Source organism: Callorhinus ursinus, unplaced genomic scaffold (genome assembly GCF_003265705.2).
Source record: "Callorhinus ursinus isolate GAN/ISIS: 27379988/994484 unplaced genomic scaffold, GSC_fseal_2.0 scaffold6, whole genome shotgun sequence".
NCBI lineage: Eukaryota > Metazoa > Chordata > Mammalia > Carnivora > Otariidae > Callorhinus > Callorhinus ursinus.
Window position 1 is genome coordinate 10,820,026 of NW_027397068.1, and position 17,855 is coordinate 10,837,880.

The following is a 17,855-nucleotide window of genomic DNA, read 5'->3' on the forward strand; positions in this document are numbered from 1 at the left end:
GACAAGGGCTAACGGTGAGATTAGAGGACTGACAGGGGCACCCTCTCAAAACCTCAGACATGGCCCGGGGTCCAGGATGAGTTACACTAAACATTAAAAATAAAGCTATAGGGGCGCCTGGGTGGCTCAGTTGGTGAAGCGTCCGACTCTTGATTTCGGCTCAGGTCATGATCTCAGGGTCCTTAGATGGAGCCCTGAGTCGGGCTCCGTGCTCAGCGGGGAGTCCGCCTGGGATTCCCCCCTGCCCCTCCCCCTACTAAGTAAATAAATAAATCTATAGATCTAAATATAGGTAATAGATACATTTCCTCGGAAAGCTATCATCCATATCATTAAGTCAAACAAATCAGACTACAGAATAGCATGTAAAACAATTATATCATTAAAGCAAGATGTTTGCAAGGGTGTGTGCTAAATTGTTAGGAGTGGTTGCCTCTGGCCGTCGGATTTCAGAGGGCGGCAACTTTTTAAATTTCTGCTTCCAAGTGTTGCTAATGTTTTGCAAACTCTGCATTACTTAGGAATACACATTCATTCTTGTTGGCAGGGGGAAGGTTCAAGGCTGGAGGATTCTAATGTATTTTCTTCCACATTCGGATCAGACCGTGGCAAACATTAGCTACCAGTGCTGCTGTAGAAGGCCAGTCTGGAAGTGGTGTGAAATTTCTGAATCAGAAACTGGGACAGGGAGATCTTCTCATCGGTTTTCAGGGATTCATCCCCATTCTTCCAATACAGCATCAGATCTTCATCTGTATATGCATCTTTGGGGAAAGGAAAATAAGTTAATTCGACTCCTTTGCTTCTGAGGTGGCTGAAGCCACAGGGAAATCCTACAAGAGCCTTGGAGTAAACAGGCCTTACCATGGGCAGGCAGTACTCAGTCTCAATGGTTACTAAAATGGCACAGAGATTGGAGCGGGAACGAGGCGGAGATTTGTCATTAGGAACATTGATACTTACAGCTTTCCAGCTCCAAAGAGCAGGTCTGGGAGTCCAGGGGAAAGTGGCTGAAGTCCATGTTGCACATGGCAGTGACCGTAATCCTAGGCAACCCAAACAAGCATGTTGGCTCGTGCAGTGAGTTCTTGGCTCATACGCCTGCCCGGAGTAAGGAGAACCCCGACATGACCAAGAGCAGTGCCTTCTCACACCTACTGCAGAAGTTTGGAAACCCCAGTCTCTACATTGCAGGACCCCAACTTTTAGAGTTCTGTCTTCCGCAGCACATGTTATCAGTGCTCTGCGGGGCCCCAGGCACTGAGGGTGTTGGCTGTCAGGGGCACACACTTGCACCCTTCTCTGCGCATGGCCCTCAGCCAGTGGGCCACCTCCCCCAGAGATGCCTGGGAAGTCATGGCCTCCCCGCCGCCCCGCCACCCCAAGGCTATTAGCAATGAATTCTGGTGAACCGTACAAGCAGGCCAAGAAGATGGGGAATAAGCCTGCGTAATCACTCATTAGCCCAGAAGCCAATCTGCAATAGCACTCAATAAACAGTAGCTCTTGTTGTCTTTTTAGATCTTTATTACCAATGAACTAGAATCCTAGGCTCTCGGGGGTGGAAGGTACACAGAAGGTCATTGACTCCCTCAACTCACTCAGGCCTACCTAGTCTCCTAACCCGAGCTTAAGCTCCCCGATGACTGGGAAGTCGCTGGCTACCAGGGTGACCATTCCATCTTCAGAGAGTTCTAACAGACATCAGGAGGCTCGTACCATCTGTATAGCCCACAGGCCCAACCACGATGACAAACTCTTCAGGGCCAAAGAGACTGACTATACATATTGGAATGGCGTTGGACCAAGAAACAGTGAGGCCGTGGATAGTTACCTCATGCTGTAGAGCACGTGTCCATCTGGAAACACCCTCAGCATGATGTTGTCAGTGGTGGTGTCGTGGGTGAAGGACCGTTTGGAGTGAACAAAGAAGACGTCGGGGACCCAGATCTTCTTTACCAGCCGGCCGTCGAAGGTCATGCTCTTGTTGCTGGTGCTGGGAAAGGCCAGCCTCTCGTCCTTCCAGTAATGCCGCAGGTACAGGGTCATGGTGAAGTCCTGTGGGAACCCGAGGTGACACCAGACAGAAGTGCTTAGAAAGCTTCCTTTCTTACAACCAAACCGTCAGCAACTAAAGCAACAGACACCTGAGGCTCAGCCGCGGGACGATGGCTGCCCGCCTCCGCCATGCTGCTACAGTAGGAAAGAGGTTGGCTCCTTGTCGTGCATCGTGAGGTGGGAGCCCTGGACAGTGAGCAGCCCCTCCTGCAGGTGTCGCGAATGAAACCTGCAGCTGTGAGGCGGACAGCCTGGCATGGGGGCCAGCGGGGTGGATTTCCCCGGCGACCTGCTCTCTCTCACCCAGACTTGTGCACGCGGGGTTCCTTTCCTGTTGGCTAAGCATTCAGTCTCAGGTGAGTGGACACTGGGAGAAACCTGCACAGTCAAGTGTCCTGTTTAAGAGAGTTTCTATCGTGGGTTTTGCAGAATCTTTGAAGGCAGAATTGTGTCCTGCGTGCCGTTGAATCCCCAGGCCCTAACTCAGTACCTGGCAAGGCACAGAGTAGGTGATCAATAAACATTTGCAGGATGGAAAAATGGGGGGTGGGGGGGCTGTGGGCAATGAATGGATGAAGGCATGGACGGCTACGTATCTACTATAACTTCTGCCGGAAAGCTCATTCTGTTAAACAGTGTCTCCTGCCTTAAACCAAGAGTCTTGTACCTCTGCCACAGCCAGAGGATACCAGTGCTAAGTTACAACTGTGAACAAGTAAGTACCCCAAACATCCTCTTCTGGGAGCGAGGGTGGAAAGATGCCTGGTGGTGGTGGTGGTCTCAAAGTGGAGGGCCGACTTCTGCTTTACCAGCACACCTGTACCCCTCCTGGCTGTCCTGCAGGGTCACCCGTGGAGGGGAGCACCCCTACCCGCCCAACCCTCCACCCCCACCCCTTCCTCACTTTGTGCTCCACTGTTTTAGTTTGTGTTTGTAAACCTCCGGCCTCTTCTGCCTCCGGGGCCCTTTCCCTGCTCTTGCTCTGGTCCTCCCCATGCTGTCTCCTTATCTATCCTTCAGGTCTCAAGTGAAACAAGGCTTCTTCAAAAGCCTTCCCTTACTACCAGATCTTGGTGGACACTGCCAAGGATTGCACAGGGGAGCCATGCTCAAGTCGGGCACTGGAGAGCAGAGAACGGCAGAATTTCTGTCTGAAAATGTCCACCTCCCGTGATCCTCCAAGTGGGGTTCATCTGACCGGTCCCATCATGTGAGGGGTGTGTCCAAAATGTAAGGGGCTGGGCCTCACTCCCAGAGACTGATTCGGGAAGGCTCCGGTGGGCCCAGGAATCTGCATTTAACCAATTCCCCGAGTTACTTTTACCCATCCAGTCGAGAACCTCTGCTCTATGCTTCACTGCACCTGAGCCAACTTCCGGGTCCCAGTTTTATCCCCTGCAGCCCTGGCTCTGCTCACCCAGGCACGGCCTGCACCCATGCAGCCACAGGTGCTCACAGAACCTTAACCTCGGAACCCCGCACCCAAGGCTGCCCTGCCGAGGGCACTGCGTACCATGTCCACCTCCGAGATGCTGTCCAGGCTCTCCACCTGCACGTCCACGCCCACCGGGATAGCAGGGCCTGCAGAAGAGCAAAGACAGCTGGTGAAGGCACATTCTATCTACCACTGGGTCAGCAACCCAATCCCCGCTCCTGGGGGTAGCCTGCCTGGAGCCGGGTGAAGCAGTAATTCAAATTCTATGAGGGTTTTCTTGCTTCTTCCTGACGTGATGGGTGCCTGAGCTTTCCTCCTGAGGGTGGAGACTGTGTCTGCTTTATGTGTCTTTCCTGGACCAACGTGGATGTTTAATCCATGTTTGTTGCATGAATCAACGAGCTGGATTACTACTTTCTACGTCCCAGCGCTGTCTCTGTAGGGTAGCGAGAATAATGCTCTAGTGTTTGAGTAGGGACCCTGGTCCACTGTTCTGCCTGCTGTGACATCTATAAAGGGCAGATGAGGCCTAAGAGCCTCGGACCCGGGCCTGGGACACCAGCGTGCCTGGGGCTGGATTCATTCCGTCACTCAAACCATACCTCCCAAGTACCTAACAGATAACTGGGATCCTGCCCCCAGAAGCCTTCAGTCTGGTGCGAGAGATGATCTCTGTGCAGTTAGATCACAGCCAAAGGCAATACTGTACAAGATTTTTAAATCCTTCCAGGACGTGTCAGAAGAGGAGTAGGAGAGTACATGCACAAGAGCTTGACACTCAATTCCATCTGGCCGGGGGCAAGACTTTGAAAACTGTGCTTAGCTGTGGATTTAGCTGTGGCTTCCTGTTCTATTTCTTGGGCTGGATGCTGGTTACATTCACTCTGTGATAACTTAAGGGGCTGTCCGCTTACAAATTGTATACTTTCTGTATGTTATACTTCCATAGATTATTTTTTAGATTTTAGTATATTTTTTAAACCTAGAATGAATGGGGAAAACCAAAAACCTGTGTTTGTCAAGCATATTAACAAATGCTATTATACTCATAGACAAAAAATATATATATATCTCTGAGAGAGTCAGGTGGCAGCTGTGCTGGGTTTCCTGGGGAGAGGGCATTGTCTAGAGGCCAGCCCCGCTGCACCTTGAACCTCTGAACCCCAGCCAGGGAGTACAGGACCAGGCCATGCTGACCCACTGTGGTCTGAGCAGGGAGAAACTTAGGGTGGCCGAGGGAGTCTGGGTCTTAGGAATGAGAAGATCTGGAAGGCACCAAGATTTTGGTCATGGGCAGGGACGGAGGATCAGAGACCCTGACATGGAGTAGGGTCAGGGTCTGATTGAACCAGAAAGCTCAATCCTCAGTTCCAGCCCAAACTGGGAGGCCGGGGGTCCTCATGGAGGCGGCCCAGGACATTGGATGGGCTCACCAACTCCCCCCAAGCTCCCCTGTATACCTGCTAATACTTACAATCTCACCATTAAAGATTCGTTTTTTGAGCTCAATAGAATGGAAGCATTTTATTGATTACTAGAGGGATTTAATGGATATTTTCTGTATTCTTAAACATGTAAGCAAATGAGTACAATGCTTTATTTTTTATTTTTACTTTTTCCCCTCTCAAATCAGGGTGTAAACTGCTCTTTTTATTTTCCCATGTTTTTCAACTGATGGTTTAGGTCAGGGCCCATGGGAAGTCCCTGCTCTGATAGCTGTGTTCTCTTCTTATTCCAGGCTCTAGGGATTCTTTGAAGGTGGGGAGGAAGCCCCCTCCTTAGGGCTGACTAGTCTGCCTTTCTTCCCCAGTGGGGCTTGCAACATGAAGGGAATCTGCAGGGAGCCTGGCCAGGGTTCTCTCCTAGTACCCAGACCCTGCTCCCCTCGCGGGGCCACGTGCTCCCAGCACAGCCATCAGGGAAGTGGGGCTGGTTAATTTCCTCATCCTCTGGACCCCTTGTTAGCCAGAGATGTTAAAATGGCCCAGAGTCTGAGCTGTTAACTCTGGTAGCACTGCCTCTCATGGAGGTGTGCTGTACATGACCCGCTGTCCTTTCCCCTCGCTTCCTTTCTCTAAAGTTCCAAGTGATCTGCCACATCCAGTTGTTCCAAGAGCCAAGGGGAAAAAACAATACAGCCATCACCTTCTTTGGACTTACCTCCCAGGGGCCTGGTTTTCAGATAATGGGCACAGTGTTTGAATAGGAGCTGGTTTTGGCAAAGGACATATTCAAGACAAAATATATCAGCTTGCTTGGAGTCTGAAACCATGTCTTTCTGTTCTCAGGGCCTGCCCTGCTCTCCACAGCTCCAGCTGCCCTTCTAAGAGAAATTCTGATAACGCCTGTGAGGGTGGCATCAGCGCTCTGGAGGTCCTGCCCACGTGGGAGTACAGGTCAAGTTCTCAGGAGACCTGGGTTGTTGAAGGTAAACAATCTGTGTGTTCAGGTGACTCTAAAGCTGCATTCTGGGGGACTCACACCTCAAGTCTGAACAGAACCAATCCCTGTCCTCCTTGGTGTGAGTGCAATAGAGTTGACTTTTGTCCTTGACCTACCCCACTTCCCAGGGCTAATGCTTCCAGGCTCTCCTGAACTCTCTATTTTGTGGCCCTTCCCAACCTGATTTTGGGAGAAATTCTTCCAAATTACTGGTCATTCTCCTCCTTCCTTGAACAATTTTATGTTTTGAGTGGGACAGGGTCCTATAGGGTGTTAGAAAGAAAACAGTCTAGTTAAATTACGTAGGCATTCATGCCTGGGTCTCTTCACACCGCTGTGGGTTTTTCTGCTTTGAGAGAGGGATCTGGTAAACCAGATCAAACCAAACAGAAGTCACTGGTGGGATTTCAAGTAGTATAACCAATGAGGTGAAAAATTCAAGGCAGCATAAGGGATATACATGTGTAGCCAAGGATTTTCTTGGTTCTTAGCCTTTCTACCATTATTTCTCCTCACGTGGCCCTAAAAAGCACATGTTAGGAATTTATCCATTTTTTAAATTAAGATATATGTCATTTCTTCCCCACTGACCCCAAGAATGAATGTGAAACAGAATTTTCAGACAAACTGAAACAGAGAATAGGCCAAAATATGTCCCGCCCTAAATGAGGATCTTTTTCAAGCCAAAGGAATGTGATCCCAGAGGGAAAGCTGGGGATGCAAGAATGAATAAAGAAAAACAAAAATGGCAAACATATGCATAATTCTAAGTAAACATTGGCTATATAAAACAATATTAATAATGTATTATGGAGATGAAAAAACTAAACAGAAATACAAGCAAAAATAACATTTAAGTGAGGAGGGTTATAAATGGAGTGACAGTGTTCAAGGTCTTTGCGTTGCCTTGGAGAACAGTTAAAGTAGCTAATTTACACACTAGTATGATAAGCCAAGAGTTCCTGTTGTTTTCTGGGGAGCCACTAACAAATAGCAAGAGTATGTGTGTTCAAAACTAAAATAGGAAAGCTTAAATAAGAATAACCAAAAGTGACCAATCCATAAGAAAACAAGTAAGGAAAGAGAAAAAGGAAGAACACAGAATTGGTTGGACAATAAAAAAGAGTAGGATGACAGATTTAAAACCAACATGTAAAGTATTCCTAAATCTAGGTGGACCAAATGTCCCATTTAACAAACAGATATTGTCCAACTTGATAATTCAGCAATGCTAAAAGTTTGTCAGACTGAATCAAGAAACAATACCCAACTTTATGCTGTTTGAAGAGACACACCGAAAATATAAGATACAGGAAAGTTGAACATAAAAGGATGCAAACGATATCACATGCAAATCCTAACCGAAAGAAAATGGGTGTAGTTATGTTATATCAAATAAAGTAGACAAAGAGAGATAAAGAGGGTCATTTTGTAGCAATAAATGATTCAATTCACCAATAAAATATAAATATAAATTTGTGTGCATTTACTGATATAACCTCAAAATGCAAAAATCAAAAGTGGACAGAATTGAAGGAGAAACAGACAAATTTACATTCATAGTGGGAGATTTTAATACATCTTTCTCAGAATTTATAAAACAGGTAGGCAAAAAAATCCCAGTAAGGACATATAAGATGAAAACAAATTAACAAACTTGACATAACAGACATGTTTAGGACAATGAATGCAAAAACTATATAATAAAAATTCATTTCAAGCATTCGTTGAACATCTACAAAAAATTTACCATATACAGTGCTAAAGAGCAATTTTGACAAACTTTGAAGGACTGGAATTGATATAAACTGTGAACTCAATGAACGTTAGAAATTAGCAACAAAAATATAACTAGAAAATGTCTATACATTTGCAAATTCAGCAATATACTTCTGGAAAAACTCATGGGTCAGTGAAGACATCATAATGAAAATTAGAAAATGTTAACAAAATGATTTAAAAAATACTACACATCAAAACGCATGGAATGCAGGCCAAGTGTTTCTTCCAGGGAAATTTATAACCTTAACCATCATCTCAGAAAGGAAGAAGAGCTTAAATTCAATGAGCTAAGCATCCATCTTTAAAAGTTAGGAAAAGAACAGCAAATTAAAGTAGATAGAAGGAAATAATAGAGGTAAGAAGAGAAGGCATTGAAATAGAAAACAAACATACAACTGAAAGGATAATTAAAGCCAGATATTGGTTCTTTCAAAGGACTGATAAAAACCGATAAAACTCTAACAAGATTGATCTTATCAAAAGGAAAGCAAAAATAGCCACTATCAGGAATGAAAAAGGCATCACTGTATAAGCTACAAACATAAAAAAAGATTAAAAGACATTATTCTGAACAACTTTTTGCCAATAACCTTTAAAATTTAGATGACATGAACAAATTACCAGGGATATACAACATATCAATCAACACTGATAAGAGGAAAAATACAAAAACCTGAAAAGTTCTATAACTATTTTTTTAAAATTGTTTTTTTATTTAGAAAAATTTTAATTTAAAAAATCTTTAATTTAAATTTTCCCACAAAGAAAATGATAGGTCCAGATGCCTTCACCAGCAAATTCTAGCAAAGGTTTAGGAGGAAATAGTACCAGTCTTATATAAGTTTTTCCAGAGAATATCAAAAGAATATTTTAAAAAATCAAAACACATGTCAAAAGATACCAAGTTATTTTATGAAGTTAGCCTGAGGACTGTACAAGAAAGCAAAATTACAAGTCAATCTCACTCATGAACATAGAATCAACAATCCTAAACAAAATATTAAGCTGGGTCCCTCCAGCAATATATTTTCTTAAAAAAGGTAAATCACTTCTAAATCAGATTTATCCCAGGAATGCAAGGTTTTTTTTTGGGGGGGGGGAGGTTTGCAAGGTTGTTTTCACATTGAAAAATCAATCAAGGACTTCCACGTTGAGTAACTGCAAGCTAAGTAATTCACAGTAATATTTCTACTGAAAACTAAAAAGCTAGACAAAATATAAAAATTTCTTTCTGAAGACTTTGAAGTTAAACCTGGATTAGGATGTGAGAGAGAAACAGAGGCCCAAGGAGATGTGTTCAAAATTTGGATCTACTTCTCCTGGGGGAATGTGCTAACTCAGGAAGGCAATTGAGAAGCTGAAGGAAGCTTTTGATAGTTTTGGGAAGCTTCAGGGCTGGGATTAGAGACCAGGGCTCACCAAACAGGCTAGTTCTATATTAGGATCCCCAAAAGTAAACCCTAGCAATGAAGGTAGATAGGCCCTTGCAGGGTGTGCAGCTCATCTGCACACAGTCTCTACAAGTGGGTTAGTTCTCTGGAGTGGAGTAGCCTCAGGCAGACCGGGGTATTAGTGCTACCAGGTACCTGGTAGAAATAAACAGAAATCCTCTCTGGAGGAAGATAGCACCATCGGAGGTCTCCAATTATTTCAATTAGAAATATTGTAAATATAATACACAGTTTATAATAAAAAAATAACCAGGCACACAAGAAAGTAAGACACAATAACCAGCAGAAAAAAATAGAGAATAGGAACAAGGGGCTTTAGATATTGAAATAGCATGAATGAACTTTAAAATATCTTAATGTACTAAGTGCAAAGAGATTAAAAAATTAAGATTGAGAATTTCTGCATAAAACTGTAAACTATAAAAATAGAATCGGGGAGGGCACCTGGGTGGCTCAGTTGGTTGAGCGACTGCCTTCGGCTCAGGCCATGATCCTGGAGTCCCCGGATCGAGTCCCGCGTCGGGCTCCCTGCTCAGCAGAGAGTCTGTTTCTCCCTCTGACTCTCCCCCCATCTCATGTGCTTTCTCTCTCTCTCATTCTCTCTCTCTCAAACAAATAAATAAAATCTTTTAAAAAAAAAATAGAATCGGGGATGCCTGGGTGGCTCAGTTGGTTAAGTGACTGCCTTCGGCTCAGGTTATGATCCTGGAGTCGCAGGATCGAGTCCCACATGGGGCTCCCTGCTCAGATGAGAGTCTGCTTCTCCCTCTGACCCTCCCCCCTCTCATGCTCTCTCTCTCTCTCTCTCTCTCTCTCTCTAATAAATAAATAAATAAATAAATCTTGAAAAAAAATAGAATCAGGCACCTGGGTGGCACAGTCAGTTAAGTGGCTGACTCTTGGTTTCCCCTCAGGTCATGATCTCAGGGTCATGAGATAGAGCTCCACATGAGGCTCATGCTCAGCAGAGTCTGTGTAGGTTTCTCTCTTCCTGTCCCTCAGCCTCTGCCCCCCACACTCTCTTTCTCTCAAATAAATAAAAAATAAATCTTTTTTTTTTTTAAGATTTTATTTATTTATTCGACAGAGAGAGAGAGACAGCGAGAGAGGGAACACAAGCAGGGGGAGTGGGAGAGGGAGAAGCAGGCTTCCCGCCGAGCAGGGAGCCCGATGCAGGGCTCGATCCCAGCATGACCTGAGCCGAAGGCAGATGCCCAACAACTGAGCCACCCAGGAGCCCCATAAAAAAATAAATCTTAAAAATAGAATCAATCAATATAATTTTCCATATTAACAGAAAAAGCCTTTGCTAAAATCAGGTCCATTTAGGACCCTGAGGAATAGAGGAATAGAAGGGAGCTTACTTAATTTGAAAAGTGATAGCTACCAAAAAATAGCTACAGTAAATATCATATTTATTTTTAAAGATTTTATTTATTTTTAAAAAGATTTTATTTATTTATTTGTCAGAGAGAGAGCACACACAAGCAGGGGGAGTGGCAGGCAGAGGGAGAAGCAGTCTCCCCACTGAGCTGGGAGCCCAATGCAGGCCTCAATCTCAGGACCCTGGGATCGTGACCTGAGCCGAAGGCAGACACTTAACTAAGCCACCTAGGTGTCCCTTATTTATTTATTTTAGAGAGAAATAGAAAGAGCACTAGCAGGGGGAGGAGCAGAGGGAGAGGGACAAGCAGACTCTGCGCTGAGTGTGTAGCCCTACGCAGGGCTCAATCTCACTACCTTGAGATCATGACCTGAGCCAAAATCAAGAGTTGGACACCTAACCAACTGAGAGCCAGGCTCCCAAGTAGATATCATATTTAATGGTAAAGTGTTGTAAGATTTCCTTTAATACTGAGAATGCCTATAAATGCCACTTCTATTCAATATTGTTTTGAAAGGACTATATAGTACAATAAGGAAGGAAATGAGAAAAAGTTATGACAACTGGAAAAAAAGAAACAAAAATGCAATTATTTGTATAAGATTGGGTATATAATTTTTTAATTAGCAGATAAACTATTAGAATTAATAAGAGATTTTAATAAGGATGTTGAATACAGAGTCAATACACAAAAATCAAAGAAAAGGAAATTTTTGCAAAAAATGCCTTTAATGATAGCATTAAAAATACCTAGGAATAAGTACCTGGAATAAATCTAACAAAATATCTGGATGTCCTTTATGAAGTAAACTATGAAATAGTATTGAAAGAAATTAAAGATCTAAATAAATGGGAAAATAGATCATGTTTCTGTATTGGAAGATTCAATATTATAAAAATATGAATGATCCCATATTGATCTATAGAGCAATGCAGTTCTAATCAAGATCTCATTAGGTTTTCTTATGGAACTTGACAAAATGATTATTAGGAAATTCAAAGCAGTCCATCTTGAAGAAAAACAAGGTGGGAAGATGTGCTCTACTAGATATCAAGATTTATTATAGAACTACAGTAAACAAGAAGTGATGGACTGGCATAAAAATGGACACATTGACAAATGGAACAGAGTAGGGAGTCCAGAAACAGACACACATATTTAAGGACATTGACTTATTATAAAGATATCACCACAGGTCATTGGAGAAGGAATAGTATCTTTAATAACTAATTTTGGGACAATTGGCAATACATATGCAAATCACACTATATGCAGAATAACTCCAAGTGGATTATAGATCCAAATGTGAAAAGCAAAACAACGAGCTCCGGAAGGTAACAGAGAGGAATATATCCATTTTTTTTTTTTTTTGACAGAGAAAGACATAGCGAGAGGGAACACAAGCAGGGGAAGTGAGAGAGGGAGAAGCAGGCTGCCTGCTGAGCAGGGAGCCTCATGTGGGGCTCAATCCTAGGACCCTGGGATCATGACCTGAGCCGAAGGGGAGACTCTTAATGACTGAGCCACCTGGGCATCCCTAGGGGAATATATTCTTATCTCAGGAGAGCAGTATCGGGATACAAAAAGCACTAACCATAAGAAAAGACTGATAGATTTACATTGAAATTAAGACTACCTAGCAAAACCAATATTTGGTGTTAGAAGTCAGGATAATGGTTGTCCATGATGGAAGGATAATGACAGGGAGAGGAGACTTCTGGAAATACTGTTTCTTGATCTAGGTGCTCATTAATGAACGTGTTCACTTTTTGAGAATTTACTATGCTGTACACTTACGATTTGTGTATTTTTTCTGTATACGTGTTACAATTCAATAAAATATTTTTCACTGAGGGGCGCCTGGGTGGCTCAGTCCGTTAAGTGTCTGACTTCAGCTCGGATCATGATTCCAGGGTCCTGGGATCGAGCCCCGAGCCCCGAGTCCGGCTCCCTGCTCACCAGACAGCCTGCTTCTCCCTCTCCCTCTGCTGCTCCCCCTGCTTGTACTCGTGCTCTTTCTCTCTGTCAAATAAATAAATAAAATCTTTAAAAAATCTTTCCATTGAAGAAATAAAGACCTCCTCTTTATCAAAAACACCACCGGCAAAGAGCTCATATGCAGAATATATAAATAATTCCTAAGAGTCCCACTAAGAAAAAGTCAGACAACCCAATACAAAAATAGGCAAGAGACTTGAATAAGTATTTCACAAAAAGAGGAAATAAACAATAGACATATAAAATAGACATAACTCCATTTGAAACACAAGATATTACTACTCTATCAAGTCAAATTGACCAGAGTCTTAGCTTAAACCCTGCCTTTCTCCTAGGAGGATTTCCCCGAGCCCCTAATTGAGGTTGCCAAAACCCACAGCGTCCTGTTCCTTTCCTACCAGAACACTCATCCACTTTCCCCGTCAACCACTGGGGAGGAGGGTTGTCTTTCTGCTTTGTCAGCCTACAAAATCTGCACTGGAGAAAGCATCTGAAACACTGGCACCCCCACACATTAGAGGAGGATGGGGCAGTTAGCATATCAGTAGCCAGCAAGACCTGAGGATAAGGGCACGGGGTTCCTCTCAAAGTGTGGAAGCAGAGCAAGGGGGGGGGATGTTGCAGGCTCTCTGGTCCCACGGGTGGAGAAGAAAGTGATCATTTACCAACTTGGGTTAAGGAAGCAGGTCCCTGAGTTCCCCTCTCCCATCTTCTCCAACCAGTTCATCAGGGGGTTGAGAAACCTCTGCTGTAGGAATGATAAGATCAGAAAGTAGAAGATAAGCCCAAGAAAGCCACCTGGCCCTCATGGGGGCCAGAAGACAGATCAGGCTCCAGAGCAGGAGAGTGGGCCATTTCTCTGTCCCTCTGGTCCCCCACCTGGCTTTGCATTTCCTCCTTTGCCCTCCCTAGGTATCCTTCATGCCACCTCCCAGCTACCCCGAACTGCTTCGTGCACGTCTGTGCTTTGTTATTCTCTACTGATGTCCTCAGGTGGAGATTATCTGTGCAAGGCAGGCTGGGGTAGTTATCCTGAGCTCCATGGAGCACCTAGGGACAGGTGCAAGGATTCTGTGAACCTCCTGACATCGCATATAAAAGTGTGTGTGTGTGTGTGTGTGTGTGTGTGTGTGTGAGTGTGACAGAGAGATTATCACTATTCTGGGAAACAAACAGATTTTCAAAGGACTCTGTGATTCCAAAAAGTAAAAAAATAAATCCATTTTGTTAGATAGCCAGGAGCTGAGTTTTGGCTCCATCATTTACTAGCAGTGTCACCTTGGGCATACATAAGTTCTCTGTGCCTCAGTTTCCTTATCTGTAAAATAGGTATATATACACCAACCTCATATAGTTGTCATGAGGATTGAACGTGCTAATCCATGCAAAGCCCATGTAAGGGTTTGGCATATAAGATGTTCTATAAAGAGTTATATTATCACTGTCATTATTACTGTGGCCTATCTCACTTACCTAGAAGGTAGAGCCTGAAACTTATTCATCGCTATTTCCCTCAGCACTTACAGAACAGAGAGCCTGGCCTGAAGAGGGCTTAATACACATCGGGGGCAGGAATGACCACCACGCTCTTAGCATGCATGTCATCACTGAGGGGCTGCGCTGTAAGATCCGACTTCCCAAGGAAATCACAGGTGCCCTGGGTGTTCTGCCTGCCGCACCAGCATAACCGCCCACTGCCCCTGGATTCACGGCCAGACTCGGGCCCCGGACTGTCACCCAGCCCAAGCCGTGGGGGAAGTGCAGCCTCACTCACCTCCTGCAATGTGAGCGGACGATGCCACAGAATGAAATGGGAGGCCTGACAACAGAAAAATCTCTGTGGGCCACACTTGAAGAATGACTGGCTGTTATTAGCGTGCATGCTCCCCGTTACTAAGAACTTACAACTTGCCACTTTCAAGTGAGAGAACACCTCAAGTGTTTGTCAAAAGAAATGCTGTGGTCAGCGAATTAATCAGACTCGTCTGGCAGTATCTTTTTAAAAATTAATTAATTTTAAAAATCCTGTATAGTTACTAATGGGGCACCTGGGTGGCTCAGTTGGTTAAGCAACTGCCTTCGGCTCAGGTCATGATCCCGGAGAGCCGGGATCGAGCCCCGCATCGGGCTCCCTGCTCAGAGGGGAGTCTGCTTCTCCCTCTGATCCTACCCTCTCTTGTGCTCTCTCTTTCACTCTCTCTCTCAAATAAATAAAATAAAATCTTTTAATAAATAAATAAATACATTCCTGTATAGTTACAGTGTTTATATTAGTTTCAGGTGTACAATATAGGGTTTCAACACTTCCATACAACACCCGGTGCTCATCATGATAAGTGCCCTCCTTAATCCCCACCACCTATTTCATCCATCCCCTCTGGGAACCATCCATTTGTCCTCTATAATTAAGAGTCTGTTTTTTGGGTTCTCTTTTTTTCCTTTCTTCATTTGTTTTTTTAAATTCCACATATGAATAAAATAATATGGTATTTGTCTTTCTCTGACTGATTTATTTCACTTAGCATTATACTCTCTAGATCCACCCATGTTGTTGCAAATGGCAAGACTGCATTCTTTTTATGGCTTAGTAATATTCCATTCCGTCTTTATCCATTCATCTATCAGTGGACATTTGGGCTGCTTCCATTATTTGGCTATTGTAAATAATGCTGCAACAAGCATAGGGTTGCATATATCTTTTTGAATTAGTGTTTTCACTTTTTTGGGGTAAATACCCAATAGTGGAATTACTGGATCATATGATAATTCTATTTTTAATTTTTTGAAGAACCTCCATGGTGTTTTCCACAGTTTGCATTCCTATCAACAGTGCAAGAGGATTCTTTTTTCCCCCACATCCTCACCCAACACTTGTTGTTTCTTGTGTTGTCGATTTTAGCCATTCTGACAGGTGTGAGGTAACACTCATTGAGTTTTGATTTGCATTTCCCTGCTGATGAGTAATCTTGAGCATCTTTTCACGTATCCGTTGGCCATCTGTATGTCTTCTCTGGAGAAATACCTGTTCATGTCTTCTGTCATCTAGCAGTATCTTTTCAAAGATACTGTCTTTTCAAAGTCTTTCCAAGGCCTCTTTTTATGAAATTTTCTCAGACTTGTAGTAAAATGAATTGAAACAAAAAACGAGACCTTAATAACAATTCTTAATTACTCTTCCTACTTTGATGTTTTGGGTGTCACAATCTTTCATAGATGGGCATCACAGCTTACTCTGAACATGGCCTTCCATGTATGCAGCGCTTCCTAGTGTCACCACACCTTCACCAACTGCCTGTTCACCACACCTGCATTGCCCACGTCCATCAGACCGTGCCCTGAGGGGTGCGGTTGGGAGTACGGAGATCAAGAAGACACAATTGCTTTCTCTAGGTGACTAAAATTAAGGGGGACAATGAGCTCTGTATCAGGACACATCACAAAAGTGGTAATAGAAGCATCTAGGAGATACTACAGGAGGAAAGCTCAATTAATTCTAACCAAAGGCACTGTAGAGAATTTCACAGAAGAGACAACTTTTGATTAATTCTGGCAGTGGGCACTGGAGAAAGAATCACCATAGGGACCGTGTTCGGGCTGGGCTTCAAAGCAGTGGTTACTTCTAACAAGTCGTGGAGGGAAGAAGGGCACTTCTGGTTGTATGAACATTGTCAGGAGGTGCAGGGGAGTGAGGTGGATAATTAACCCACACTTCTCAGATGTGGAAAAAAAAAGCAGCTTCTTTGATCTTTCTTGCAAAAGATCATGCCTCAAAGTGTGAACAATTTTCAACTACCAATTAACAGCAGCTCAGTCTAGTCTGGTTTTTAAGGTGTTTTAGATTTCCTATCACCTTGGGTGACCTTGCAGCGTAGAGGAGAAAGGGCGCTCACATCTGCACTGGCTGGCCTCTGCCATTAAGTACGTGGCCTGGACTGACCCCTGGTCTGGTGTCTGCGGAGATGCAACAGACACACGGTCTTTTGGCAAACCCATGGTCCTGCCTTTTGTCTCCAGGAGCAAAACCCTCCCACCCAGTGGCCTGTGTGTCCAGACCTGAAGCCTGTGCTGGTCTGCTGGTCACTTCAGCACTCTGCATCAACTCACTAAGGCAGTGCGTGTGCGCGCACACACACACGCAGCCTCTCCCATGCTATGCCAAGGCAGTGAGCCATCAGCCTCCCTTCCCTACCATATCCACAAAGTTCTTGGGTTCCCTCAGAAAGACAGACTGGTGCTCAAATGATGAAAAAACACTCTGTTGTACTGTTCCAAAGAGGGACCAGGTTACTTCACAGAGTGTCATATGCTGTTTGATTCCTTTTATAAGGAGCTCAAGAAGGAGCAAAATAATTCATGTGATAGAAGTCAGCAGCATAAGTTACCCTTGGGAGGCATCAACTAGGAGGGGATATGAGGGGGCTGCTTGAGGAGCTGGAAATGTTCTATATTTTGATCTGGGTAGTGTTTTTAAAGATAAATATTTACATATGTAAAAATTCGAGCTATATACAAGATTTATGCACTTCACCTTATATACATTTGTGGTAGGCAGAATAATGCCCCTGACAAAGATGTTTATATCCCAACCCGCAGAACCTGTGAATTTGTTAGGCACCACATGGCAAAGGGGAATTAAAGCAGCAGATAGAACTAAGGATGCTAATCAGCTGACCTTAAAATAGGAAAAGCAGCCTTGATTATCCAGGTGGACCCAATGTAATCACAAGGGTCCTTAAAAATGTGGAAGAAAGAGACAGAGTTCAGAGTGATGCAATGTTTGAAGAACTTACCCAGCTGCTGCTGGCTTTAAAGAAAGGAAAAAAGCCAGGAGCCAAGGAATCTGGGCAGCCTCTAGAAGCCAGAAAGGTCAAGAAAACAGATTCTGTCTGGAAGCTCCAGAAAGGAGCACAACCCCACCGACACCGTAAGTTTAGCCCAGTGAGACCCATTTTGGACTTCTGAACAACAGAAGCATAAGAGATTTGTGTTGGTCTAAGTCTCTAAGACCTACAGAGCACTAATACAGTGCTCACCTCAAGAAAATGTTTTTTTAGAGACAGAGTATCCTGGGTGGATTGGGGAGACTCTGGAATCAGTACCTCTGCCCCTGCGTAAAAGGTGAAGAGTGTGTTCGTGGGATACCTCAGTAAGTACAAGGTATGTGTTCCCCGCTGACTCACCGAGGAAACAGCCTCGATCCCCTGTCTTTTGTGAAAATGAGTTTGCCTGTGAGCAGCCTTGCCCTTTTCCACGGACTCTATGCTTAACTGTTTGGGGGAAACCCCTCAGATACTCATCACTGAG

At 44.1% G+C, this 17,855-nt stretch overlaps 1 protein-coding gene across 1 annotated transcript in view; it reads right to left on the bottom strand.

Moving 5' to 3' along the window:
- The window catches only part of GABRR2 (gamma-aminobutyric acid type A receptor subunit rho2), a 46,572-nt gene that overhangs the window by 10,840 nt on the left and 17,877 nt on the right, over window positions 1–17,855 (bottom strand). The window contains exons 3-6 of the mRNA XM_025860117.2: window positions 3,572–3,639; window positions 1,835–2,058; window positions 964–1,046; window positions 624–764 (exon numbers count right to left, since the gene is read on the bottom strand). Of these exons, the coding sequence (XP_025715902.2) occupies window positions 624–764; window positions 964–1,046; window positions 1,835–2,058; window positions 3,572–3,639 (516 nt within the window). The remainder of the gene's footprint in view (window positions 1–623; window positions 765–963; window positions 1,047–1,834; window positions 2,059–3,571; window positions 3,640–17,855) is intronic.